At 34.4% G+C, this 13,782-nt stretch overlaps 1 protein-coding gene across 1 annotated transcript in view; it reads left to right on the top strand.

Moving 5' to 3' along the window:
- The window catches only part of DCAF17 (DDB1 and CUL4 associated factor 17), a 29,710-nt gene that overhangs the window by 4,750 nt on the left and 11,178 nt on the right, over window positions 1-13,782 (top strand). Inside the window, exons 4-9 of the mRNA XM_019970982.2 lie at window positions 1,839-1,975; window positions 2,721-2,799; window positions 4,041-4,130; window positions 5,550-5,654; window positions 5,958-6,063; window positions 11,560-11,702. Coding sequence (XP_019826541.2) covers window positions 1,839-1,975; window positions 2,721-2,799; window positions 4,041-4,130; window positions 5,550-5,654; window positions 5,958-6,063; window positions 11,560-11,702 — 660 coding nt within the window. The remainder of the gene's footprint in view (window positions 1-1,838; window positions 1,976-2,720; window positions 2,800-4,040; window positions 4,131-5,549; window positions 5,655-5,957; window positions 6,064-11,559; window positions 11,703-13,782) is intronic.

Raw genomic sequence — 13,782 nt, 5'->3', positions numbered from 1 at the left:
CATGGGATCAGTGTTGTAAGAAACATTTAAGGAGTACTGCAGCAAGTTAATCCAGTCTTTTAATCTGGCTGTTTTGTTTTTTAGGAAAAATAGGATGTATCACCAAAAATAATGTTTAAAGTTAATAGCCTATGCTTTGCATTTATTATTATAATTCTTTAAAAGGAATAAAAAAGACTTGTTTGTACATAAAATTGTAATTTTTCCTGGACAGTTACTCTCTTTTCATTGAAGTTTCCTTTTTAAAAATAAGAAGCTTTAAATCTACATTTTCTTCCCCAACTCCTTATTGAAAGTTAAAAATAACTATTTTGCCCCCAACATCTAAAGCCTTCTAATCCACTTTCATTGATGAGGGGAAGAGGATGACAGATTCCTTAATTGAGAAAAATTTTGAAAGATGTCAATGCAAAGCAACAAAAATTTAGAGCAATCTTTATAAAAATAAAGTTTCTAGTAACCTACTTCCTAATCTCACTTCTCTTTGAACATTTTGCTCGTCTTATTTGAAGTGAACCAAGATTTTCCATTGAGAAAAACAACAAAGCATATAGTATTGTTGTTAATATACTCATTGTGAAACTAAATTTAAACTTCTCTTCTCTTCTTTAAACTTCTCTTCTGAGACAGTGTGTGAAATACAACTTTTAGTTTAGGAAAATAGCTCAAACCTATTACGTTTGCTACCTAATTTTTTTTAATAGGCAAGATATAGGTGATACATTTTTTAAAACTTTAAAAATTCCTTGAGGTAATACTTATGTAAGACATCAAAGAATAAAAAAAATTACATCATTGCCTGTGATTTTAGTGTAGGACTTAAGTAGCTAATAAGTTAAAACACACACATACAACCAAGAAACAAACACACACAAAAACCTAGTTTCTTTCCCTAACATTTGAAACAGGAGACAAATCTTAAGGCACGTAAGTAAAATAAATGTGCCTGCATTCTTTTCTATTCCCTTTTCAGCCGAAGCAATATTAGATTAATTTTAACTTCTCTATTCTTAACTTTCATCTTTGAACTTCCTTTTTATTCTGCAAATCAAAGTAGAACCCTTAGCTTCTCTTTCTCTTCCTGCCCTAGAGGTGGAAGTGGCAGATGTGCCCTTTTGGAGGGTAGTTCATTGGAGTCAAGGATTATCTTTAAAAGTAGGTCCATCTCTGTTCTTTGGCTGCTTTGATTCTGGATGTTAGCTTTCCATTTGGAGTTAGAGTAGAGCCACAGTGACTAGTGGGATAAATTGCTTTTTTCCCATTTTAACTTCTATCAATAGGAAAACAAGTCTTGGAATAAAGAAACATCTGTTCTAGGAAATGACTCTTAATTGCTTATGCTATCTAATGTTATACTTGGTTTTAAGAACTGTTATTGTTATCATAGCAGCATCATTAGTATTACTTGTATTACTGTTGTTATTATGATGATGATTGGCTAACATTTGTTGAATACTTAATGATTAATAATTAATAAGTAATAATTATTTCTGGAGAAGGAAATGGCGACCCATCCAGTATTCTTGCCAGGAAAATCCCATGGAAAGAGGAGCCTGGCAGGCTACGGTCCATGGGGTCACAAAAGAGGCACAATTTTGGCGACTAAATGAAAAAATAATTATTTCAGGTACTGCTTAAGCATTCTGTGTGAATAAGCTGACTTAATAAATTAATAATGAAAATCATTTCTCACAATTTTAATCTTTACTCATCTTATTTATTTTCTCACTAATATTTCTTTTTAAAATTTACTTGTTTGACTGTTTAGCAGTTTTCTTTGGATATGGATTACTGTAGATTGTTCATGATCAAGCAGTTTCAGTTTTATCTCTTTTAAGGGAGAAATGCTTCCCAGTCCATCAGATTATAAATCTTCACTCATAGCACTGACTGCTCATAATTGGCTGCTTCGTATATCAGCAACTACAGGAAAAGTCCTTGAGAAAATATATCTTGCTTCATATTGCAAATTCAGGTATTAACTGTGACTCTGTTGTTTAAAATTTGATTATGAAAAATTGAGACTTATGGCCTAGGATATTTCAAGATTTTTTTTTTAAGTTTTCCATTGTATATGTGGATCTCAGTTATAAATCTATTTATCTCTCCTCATGACTGCTTTTGAAGATCTAAGGATGGAGACCCTTTGTCATTTATCTTTGTATTCCTCATAAGTAACTAACCTCTAGTAGTTGTCAGATACCCTTTTTAAAAAAATTTACTTTTTACAAATAGTATTTTTTATGTGGGATGTATTTTTTTGGTAGATTTTTCTGAAAGCTAGTCTGTTGCAGTTAAGTTACCTGCCTAGTATAATCTAAGAACTGTTACTTATAAACTCAGAGTTTTATAAATTAGATGTAAATTTTTGGAATGAATATAAGCATGCAAAATGTGAATGTAATATTTTTAATGTTTTTTGTAACTTCTTTTTTACATCAGGAATGGTTTTTCGTTTTCTAAGTTTTGAATATTGACAGATCAAATACAATTTTCATTCACTGAGACTCCAGAAGGATTAAAATTATATATATATATAAACAAATAAATGCATATGAGGATCTTCAGGGAATTCTTTTAATTGTTTATTTTTTAAAATAAGTTACTTTTATAATTTAAGTAACTGGAAAACTGTTCACTTATAAAATATCTATTATATTTTGATTTGAAGTATAAGGACCTGACCTAAACGAGTAAACTTCTCTTTATTCTTTTAAAAGGTATTTGAGCTGGGACACTCCTCAAGAAGTCATTGCTGTCAAGTCAGCTCAGAACAAAGGTTCAACATTGGCCCGACAGGTAGACATCTTTAAAAATTCAGTAAAATAAAGAATTTGTTTCCAGAGGAACTTGTCTGAAAATTAGTTATGAGAGAACTAATGATCTTTGGTTTCTGGAGCATGCTATCAAAATTGTTTACCACGAACTTAAAATATTCTCTTCAAGCCACTCTGGGGAAGTACAACAGATTACTTTCCATTCCATAGCAGAAAAATAGTTACTAAACCTTATTCTTCAAAGTAAAGAAGCTACCTTCTTCAAGCAGAGAAATCACTCAAGTTGTAACTGTTGATATTTTTTCTATTTCATTTAGCCATGTTAGTGTAATGCTAAATGATATGACCATGATAATGCTGTGTCTTTTGATTAGGCTCTTGATGATTAGAATTCCAATTTATAATATAAATTAAATTGTGTTATAATATATTTATAATCCAATGTATTAATTTATATTATAACATGATCTATTACATAGTACATACATACATTTTGTTATAAAGTATGTTTTTTACAAAATGTGTTGTTAAGAAATGCTTACTGTTATGCTTGTTTTAATAGATTTTTGTGTGTGTGTGTGTATTTTGTAGTGTCTGAAAGGCTAAAGGTTTAGTGGACATATTTTGAACATGTAGGCTTTCCTGTTTAAGTAACTTTTCAGTTTGATAGAGGGTGGTTTTCAATTCATGAAAATAGAGTGTTTTTATTTTTTTAATTAAAAGTTTTTTATAAAAATTTTTCATAGAAGTATAGTTGTTGTACTGCATTGTGTACATTACAGGTGTACAATGTAATGATGCATGATTTTTCAAGGTTATACTCCATTTATGTGCTCAGACACTCAGTTGTGTCCGATTGTTTGTGATCCCATAGATTGTTTAGCCCTGCAGGGGCCTCTGTCTATGGGATTCTCCTGGCAAGAATACTGGAATGGGTTGCCATTTCCTCCTGCAGGGGATCTTCCCCCGCCAGGGATTGAATCCGCGTCTCTTATGTCTCCTGCATAGGCAGGCAGATTCTTTACCCTAGCGCCACCTGGGAAGCCCATACTCCAACTATAGTTATTATAAAATACTGGGTTATTCCCTGTGTTGTACAGTATATCCTTGTAGCTTGTTTTATACATAGTAGTTTGTGCTTCTTAATGCCCTAATTCTTGTATTATCCCTTGCCTGTTCTCTTTACCCACTGGTAACCACTGGGAAAATAGTGGTGTTAATATATTCTTGAGAGCGGTCTGTGATTTTAGTCTTTCCTTTTAGGCAGGCATTCAACAGCCTGTTTTGCTGTATCTTGCAGTGTTCCATGTGCTACCTTTTTCACTCATAGGGATTCTGGAGATCAACAAAAAGGTAAGAACTCATTTCTGATTTAATTATAATATTAATTTTTTTGACATTAAGATGTGATATTATTATTTAATTGTTTATTAGGTATTTGGTAAAGTTTTTAATTAAGAAGTTAAAAGCAGCTGCCCAAATCTAAAGGCAGTAAATGGAGAAACTGGAATTTGAACTTATATTTGACTCCAGAGATTAAACCAAATTTTAAAATAAAGTGACTACTTTATTTTAGCATTCATTATTTGAAAATACATTTGAATTACACAAATCCTTCTTTTCAAAGTGGGGAACAAGGATCAGGGAATAGAAAGTCATGGGCTAGTCAAAAACAAAGCAAACCATAATTATCCTTTTAAAAGATGACAAAAAAACACAACTCATGAATTTAATTGTTCTCTTTGTGCTTGTGGATTAAGTAATTGTATATACTTATTACAGTCTACAACAGGAATGTAGTCATAAAGTGTTTCTATTTATTCTTACATGTTCAAGATAATCATCTGAGGGATTTGATTTTGATTGTAGTTATTTGAAACTAAAGTACATCTTTCAATTACCATGCATAATAAGACTACCCAGGGGCCAGGTTCAGAATGTACTTGAAGCTCTTTCTTTGCCGGGGTAGTAAACCTTTACTAAGTGATTTATCTTGAGTGGAAACAGAAACAGATTTTCACTTAATTTCTACTTGTTCTTTCCTTGCTATGAGTATTTGTCTGTGTTGGTTGGCTTTTGTTAAATATTAAAAGAGGCACAGAATCAAGTTCTTTATCAGAGCTCTGTGGAGCATCACAACAGGATCCAGTACACAGAACAGAGACAGGGAACAAGGAGCCAAAGCCTTATCAAGATCAGCTAGGTTAAATGTCTCTGTGTGTATCTGGTCTCTAACATGTTTGGTTTTTACTAAAAAATCAAATAGTAGTAGATGTTTAAAGAACAAGGTAATGATAAAATTCTCGAGTTGGCTGTTTTTTATTAGAATTACTTTCTTAGATCAAATCTTTTCACCACTGGCTGAAAAAGGTCCCTTTATAAACGATATTTTATAAAGAAAAGGTCCCGGTACTTATTCAGCCATGTAAATATTGCATGGTAGAATTAAATGGGCTCAGTTTACACCTATGTCCATTAGGAAAGGGATTTGTTATTAAAAGATTTTACAAAACGGAAGTAAATGAAAGCTGCTGCATCATTTTGAAGGATATATATTAAATTCCCATTAGTACTTCAGTTTGAGACCCTGGAGGTTACCACTCACCCTAATAATACATTAGCTGCAAGTTCCTAAATTATAATGAAGTTGGAATGTTAGGCAGCAGTATTGTAATGGTAAACTGAATATTAAACAGATACACATACCACGGTGAAAACTCAGAGGATTGGCCTTCTGGTCTTTTCTCAGGTGATGTCTACCTTTCCCCTCAGATTTTTGGGAACGTCACGGATGCCACCTTGTCTCATGGAATACTGATTGTGATGTACAGCTCGGGACTGGTCAGACTTTATAGCTTCCAAGCCATCACCAAGCAGGTAGAGAAAATTCAAATTTGCCATATTCAGATTAACTTGAGATTTGGATGGAGGTATGATTTTTTTTTAATGAGATATTTTTAACATAAGGCTCTAGTATAGATTTCAGCTCTACAAAACTGTACAAATGCAGAAAGACAAAGTAACCTTTAAAAGAGGGGTGGGAAGATAAATAGAAAAGCCCTTAAATAAATAAAGACATTTTCTCTGTCATATACATGTAAATTTGATTTTTTTTTTCTCTCTCCAGACAGCAAATAAGTAGGTGCTAAAGCCACCGTTTTTGTTTTGTTTTGTTTTTAGTTCATGCAACAGAAACTTGACTTAGGGTGTGCATGCAGATGGGGTGGGACTACTGGAACTGTAGGAGAGGCTCCCTTTGGCATTCCTTGTAATATTAAAATCACAGGTATGGCTACAATATAGTACTTTTTTCACCTTAAAAATTAAGTGGTCGTATTGATAGTGATTAATTGTAATCATCCAAATGTTTTTTTCCTAAATTCAGTTCATTTTGCTCCTATGCAGAGTATTCCTTGCTTTTGTCTAAGTGTTCACAGAAATCTGTTATTCACTGAAATAAAGGCCTGGGGATGCTGGGCCTTGCTTGGCCAGAGATCTGTAACCTTTGGCAAGTGACTTTACCTTTCTGGTCTTGATTTCCTTATCTACAGAATAATAAGTTGCAGCAAATGATAATACCTTAGCTCCTTTAGAACTTGAAGTTTTACAATTCAGTGACATTTATCCAACTTAAAGATCATTAAGGCACAGTAAAGAAAATTATATACAATTTTATAAATATAAAAATGTGTTCTGTATTTAATTAGCTTATCAAATTCAGCAGTTTGTTGAAAAGAATACTGCTATAAAATTGAGCAATGTATGTCAGATAAACCATAACTGACCAGAGTTCATCTCATCAATACAAGGATTACTTAATGCAGATAGATATAAAAATCATGAGTAAATTTAAAAAGAAAATATATTTTGTTATCCTAATATTTGTTTATCTTTATTCTTAGTTCATTAAAAATTATTTTTTATCATATTGCGGACATTTACTTCTAACCAATAAACATATTTAGGTAAAACTCCAAAGGTTTTTCTAATATGGGTCAAAATACAACTTTCTTCTATTGTTATACAATATTACATCATCAACAGATCAAGAAACAAATGAAAGACTTAATTGTGAGAAAGGAAATGTTCTTTTTATTAGTAAATAACAAAGTATGAGGACTGAGAGAGTTGAGTATAGCCAATTATCCAAGAAGCTCAAAATAAAGTTTTAAAAATTACTCAAATTTTGAGGCATCTTGGGCGAGCTGAATTAGGCAGTTTTGTAAAAACTCAGCCTTCGCAATGCCTCCTGTGTGTGTGCTCAGTCACTCAGTGATGTCTGACTCTCATGTGACCCCATGGACTGCAGCCCACCAGGTTCCTTTGTCCATGGGATTTCCCAGGCAAGAATACTAGAGTGGATTGCCGTTTCCTACTATATTTGATACAAATACAGAAGGCAGGAATCTGAAAACTACAGACTCCAGTGATAACTAATATGTATTATTTTGAAGAGAGTTTCCCTAAATGGTAGCATTGTTCTCTTTGGAATGCAGATAATAAGCAAGTAAAACAAAGAACAGGGTGATAAAGAAAGCTCATGGAGCCTCTGATTGTGCTGTGATTTTGGTCCCTGTTTACAGAGAGAAGACTGGACTTGGGATCATAGTCTTGGTCTGCTCCTATGAGAATGAAATTCCACTACTAATTGGTGGTATGGTAGTGAGCAATTACTGAACCTCTATGGGCCTCACTTTTATCAGCTTTAAAATAATAACATTTGAAAATATGATCTGTGAAATCATGTGCCATTGTAAAACAATACAGTAATTGTTAGACATTTAGCTTAGAGGAGTAACATATTATATTGGAAACTTTGTGTATTTTTTCAGACTCTGTTGACTGAAATCCAGTTTATTTCTCTAGATTTGTTTTTCAGGATCAGTAAAACCTATACAAAATACTTATTTTAACTTTAAGTAACTTTTTTAAGGCAAAGCAGTTCATTTTCATTATAGAAGAATTAGGAATTAATGAAAAAAATAGAGAAAGTTTAAAACACTCACAGGCATCCTGCATGGCATTAGTTGCTATCACCTCTGTGTTTTTTGGATAATCTTAAAATGTATATATGCCTAAAACCCAAAAAGAATCATACTGTGAACACTGTTTCATAACTTGCTTTTTCAAAAATCAACTCTTCTGAAGTGTAATTTACATGCACTTAAATGCAGCCATTTAAACTGTACAATTTGAGTTTTGCCAAATATTTATATCCATGAAACCACTCCTACAATCAAGATTTAGAATACTTTAATCACTCCAAAATGTTCCCCAGCGCCCTTTCCAGTCAATTTCCTTCCATCCCCAGCCTTCAGCAACCAGTGAATGTACTTTCTTTCACTCTAGATTTCTAGAGTTTGTATAAGTGGAAGTATATGATATGTAATTTTTGTCTGGCATCTTTCACTCACCATATAATTTTTTAGATTCATTGCATATAGTTATCTGTAGCCTAACCCACTTTTAAATGTTAATATATTACAAATATTAATTTCCATTGGGATTATTTAATAGATGGTCTTATGAAAACAATAAAATTAGGCTCCTGTCTCTTTACATCTAAAGAAACAATAGGTGGATCAAAGATTTTAAAGTTCTGTGAGAAAACTTAGAGAATCCTTTTATCGCAGAGTTGAGAAGACCTTTCTGACCCAAGCACAGAGCCATTAAAGAAGAGATTGCTAAATTTGGCTACATAAAGATAAAGTGCTTCATGTTTTTGTTTAAAAACAAAAGTAAATAAAAGCACACACACAAACCAACCAAAATTCAAACAACAAATAGGGGACATATTGCAACATACACTATAAAGGAGTAATTGCCTCACTGTATATGAGTTCTGCAGGCCAATAAGAAAAAATGACAACGTAGCAACAACAACAAAATGAGCAAAGGATATTGTGCAGAAGAAGAGGAATATAAGTGACTTTTAATTAGGAGAGCACAAAGCCCAATGTCACTGATAAGAGAAGTGCAAGTTAGCACTACCATGAGATACTTCTATTTAGATTCTCAAATATCAAAAAGTTAGGTAACAGGATTGGTGAAAGTATAGAAGAGACACGGTTGTTTATTGTTGGAGTCCCGTGTGGAGGACAATTTGTTAATATATTTCAAAAATTTAAATACATGTATTCCTTGAGCAATTCCTTTTTTAAAATTTATCCCAGATATATTCACATGTGTACAAAATGACAAACATATAACTATAACATTTTTCTAACAACAAAAGATTGGAAACACTGTATATATTGATAGGTGACATTGGTATTCTTTCATTGTTTGGCTGTGTCATAAACTTAATTATTAAAAAGAAATAGGAATTATTTTTGCTCCTTTATAGAGAAGTTTCCAATATATATTAATAAGTGAAAAAAGGAGTGCAAAACTATGTGTGTAAAAAGCCTCATCTGTGTTGTATTCATATGCATATGTTAAAAATATAGATGTGAGCACATGCTTTGAGGATTGCTTGAAGTATCTGGAAGGACACACAGAAAAAATGATAAATGATAGTTACTTCTGAGGGAATCACATGGAAGGAAAACTTAGTTTTCATTATATTTTTTTCTGATACTTTTTGAATGCAGTGCTCATATTATCTTTGCCAAAGAGTAGTCGTCTGTATATGTGTGCACATGCTAATTAAGCCCCTCAAGGTTTTAAGAACTTAATTTATGAACCATTATATGTGTAACTTTCCCCTGTGGCTCACCTGGTAAAGAATCTGCCTGCAGTGCTGGAGACCTGGGTTCGATCCCTGGATTGGGAAGATCCCCTGGAGAAGGGAAAAGCTACCCACTCCAGTATTCTGGCCTAGAGAATTCTATAGAATGAATAGTCCATGGGATCACAAAGAGTCAGACACGACTGAGCGACTTTCACTTTCATATGCATAAACTGTAAATTTATTTAACCAGTTTACTATGGACATTCACTTTCATGCATTGGAGAAGGAAGTGGCAACCCACTCCAGTGTTCTTACCTGGAGAATCCCAGGGACGGGGGACCTGGTGGGCTGCCGCTGGGACCCCTGGTTGGGTCGCACAGAGTCGGACATGACTGAAGTGACTTAGCAGCAGCATGGACATTTAGGTTTTTAAAATTTTCTGTGCTTATAAAAAAGTACAAGAATATTCCTGTAATTACTAATAATACTGAGATTTCCTCATCACAGGGTGTGAAATCAGCCATTCTTTGCAAACTCCTAGCCCTTTCAATTGAGAATAGAATTAGAGATCAAAATTTGGGATCTTGGGGCTAACGGTGACACACCAGAGTTGTAGTAAGCCAAGTCTTAATGCTACTTTGGGGCCATTTTTAGCAACTTCTGGGAAAAGTATTTCTTCCTAAATACATCTTTTTGCATTAATTTTTTTCCATTATGAGTTCCTATTTTATATTCTCTACAACTTCCCTATTTAAATTTTTAACCCCCAATTCAAACTAATTATACTTTTTTCTCTTCATAATTCTTTTCCTCATCCACCACCATTTGGTAGCCACCATGTTATCACATATGATGTTTATATGTCTTTCATAATTTACTGGCTGATGTACTTTGCCCATTCATCTTATTGGGGTGTCAATAGTTTTCTTATTGCTTAAAAAAATCCTTTTTATATATTAAGAATATCACCCTTTTCTTGAAAGGTTTCTTCAAGGGTATTTTAAATGTACCTGATTTGTTTGTATCTGTCTGTTCTTTCTCCTGAAGACTGCAGTTTGTGAACTCAAATTTCATTATTTGTTTTTCTCCTTTATGTAGCTTTAAGTAGTAAGTGGCCCTTATGCAGAGGACTAACCAGGCACACACTTCTATATGTAACATGTGACTCTGTAGTGAATGCTCTTCCTAAGACAAGTCCCTTTACAGATGGTGGTGGCCTCATAAACCAAAGATTAGACTCTGAAGTTAGAAACAAAGGACTCAGAATAGCCACCTTCCCAAACAGGCTAAGCGGTATCCTCATAAGGGCTCTCCCCAAAGAATTCTGGTCTTCAGAAGCAGCAGCACCTTCTGTTTATGCTTGTCTCCAAAAGTAAGTCTGTTACACTCCGTATAAAATTAAGTATCATCAAAGAAGAGGACTAGGAAGCACTAACAGATAGTCCTTTTGTGGTGTCAACCTCCAAAAGACAGTTGCTGACAAGATATATAAGGTACTTTAACCTTAAAATTAACTTGTCTAATACTAGTAGTAGTGGCTCTCCTTTGATGAAACTTCCACTGCACAAGACCCATCCTAAGTGGTTACTTTCATTATGACTCATATCACTTCTACTGCATAAACTTAAGCAATACTTCTCTTGTAAAGTTTGCTAAATATAACCTGTTAGTCTAGAATATGAAAGATCTCTTCCTCACATTTGAAGAAATTACTAGACCTAATACCTGGCTGGATTTTTATGAGAGTTGTAAATAGTATCTAACCAAGGTACTCATTAAATGGCAACTGCTTTTATTACGTGTACCTTGTCATTTTTTTGCCATCATAGGCACCTTCAGCCCACTTTATTGCCCTCCAGCTGCATGTCACACATATCCTGAAAATGGGTGTCTAGAAAGTTGACTGATAACGTAACAGCTGTTTGCCACTTGCCTTTTCTTATCAGTAAGCCTCTTTCCAGATTGTATTTTATTTCCTTGAACATAGTCATTTTTCATTGGTAGAAATTAATAGATGATACATGCAAAGAAAGGTTGAATTCAGTTAATGAATGTTCCAAAGCTACCAGAACAAAGAAGCTAACAAATTCCTCTCGCCCATCTCTGCAGATACACCGCCACTGCTCTTTGAGGTGTCCTCGCTGGAGAATGCTTTTCAGATTGGAGGCCATCCTTGGCACTACATCATTACACCTAATAAGAAGAAACAGAAAGGAGTTTTCCATATTTGTGCCTTAAAGGACAATTCCTTGGTAAATCATGGTGGTCAGGCTTTAGTAGTAAATTAATATCAGAAATTCTTTATTCTTGTGGCTCAGAGGGTAAAGCATCAGCCTGCAATGCGGAAGACCCCGGTTCGATCCCTGGGCCAGGAAGATCCCCTGGAGAAGGAAATGGCACCCCACTCCAGTACTCTTACCTGGAAAATCCCATGGATGGAGAAGCCTGTAGGCTACAGTCTATGGGGTTGCAAAGAGTCAGACATGACTGAGTGACTTCACTTTTCACTTTCTCTAATTGGTCCACATTCCCAGGAATTACTTTTCAATTTGTATCAGTAATTTGTAGACAGTGTAAAGTACGGGAGAACACAAAGAATATAGCAAACACTTGTGTGTACTACCCAGAATTTAAAACATTATTAACATTCGAAAATTTTCAGGGCACCAAAGATGTATTAGTTTTTCTTCTTACCATCTCCTTGACCTCATGTAAAGCATCTCAGAAGCTCCATAGTGGGAATCATTGGTGGATTGTGTTCAGGCTGCCCCTGAAATTGCTGGTGGAATGTGTTGTTGGTTCTGCTTCTTCACAGTTTGTTGCTCTTGGTTTTTCCAAGCAGAATTAGGTAGTATTTTGTTGGTCACAGTATAAGCATTGAAACACCAAGTTTTCAAGGATATTTTAAAGTTATATATGGCAGAATGGGAAGAAAGGATGTATAGCAAGACAATAGAAATTTTTACCCTTTGAATTAATTTCTTTGTTTTCTTTTTAGAAATGATTTAGGCATTGATTTATCATTTAGTAAACATTATTGAGGACCTACTATATGCCAGACTTGGCTGGAGACAGTCCCTTCTCACAAGTTCAAAACAAAGCCGATACGTAGATTAAATAAAATGCAGTCCATTCAGTACAGTGGTTGAGATGAGTGCAGAAGAAGGAGTGCACAGAGGAGGGGGGTTTATATTGTTTATATATCCTTGTTTTATATTGTTGATTTACTTTAGTTCTGGAACCTCTTGATACATCAAATTAACTTTTTGTGAGACAGACTCAGCTTATTCCACACCCTTCTCTTCCAGAATCTTCCTCAGTCAGTCTCTGTTGGACCCAGTGGCTTTGAGAGTGACCAGTCGGTCACCTTTCACCACCCTAAAGATTGGCACAGTCTTGGGTCTGTTTACCTACTTCCCTATAGATCATGGCCACCGGGAAACATCGTGTGTAGTATCTTTGGATTTTTTTTGCAGAAGCATTCTTCCCTTTGGTTTTCTCATCAGCCTGTCACGTGTGGCACCTCCTGTTTGGCTCAGCCCAGTGACATCCACTTTTCCAGTGGATTCTGGGGACTGTTTACCACGAGTTTGTGGTTTGGTTATTCACCTCCCAGCAGTGGACTGCTTTAGCCACCAAGGACTCTGTCACATTGCTTTTTCGTTGAAATTTCTATCCAGTCAAACCCTGCATAGTTCATATTCTTCCCAAATAAGAACTGGTAATATATTCTCTTATGTGTGTGTATAAAATGGCCTTCAATATCTACATCAGGCATGCCTATCTGGTACTCTCTTTGTATAATTACTAATTGTAACATTTAGTCAGATCTGTATTTTAGCATGTTCATAAATAATTGCTGAATCCAGGGGAGTTTTCAGTACTTTGCTGGACAACTTCATTGCAGTGACGTTACCTTAATGATGTGTATGTGCGTTACTTCCGCACCTGTCAGGCAGAAAAGTTGGCAACCCAAAAACATATGTGCAGGGTAACTGAAGAATTCAGAAAATGACCTGTAACTTTCTATTAAACTGAGCCTTAAACTAGCATTCGAGCAAATAATAACTCCAGAAGTTGATAATAATGCTGCCTAGTATTTAACACAAAGAGAGATAATGTTTCTTTCACATGTTGTGTTTAGATATTATAATAAAGAGAATGGTCTCCTAAAGAAAGATATGGGTTATGTGTGCATGTTTATGTGTGTGTTTTATTTTTAAAAAACATTAAAAAGTTTTATGTTACATGAAGGAGCATTTGGAGATAATGCCAAAATGGACACATTAACTTTTTTTTTTTGGCTACATTGCATAACACAGGCAAGATCTT

Source organism: Bos indicus, chromosome 2 (assembly GCF_029378745.1).
Source record: "Bos indicus isolate NIAB-ARS_2022 breed Sahiwal x Tharparkar chromosome 2, NIAB-ARS_B.indTharparkar_mat_pri_1.0, whole genome shotgun sequence".
Classification (NCBI taxonomy): domain Eukaryota; kingdom Metazoa; phylum Chordata; class Mammalia; order Artiodactyla; family Bovidae; genus Bos; species Bos indicus.
Note: the sequence above shows the minus strand (reverse complement) of the source record. Positions and strands in the feature narration are given on the sequence as shown.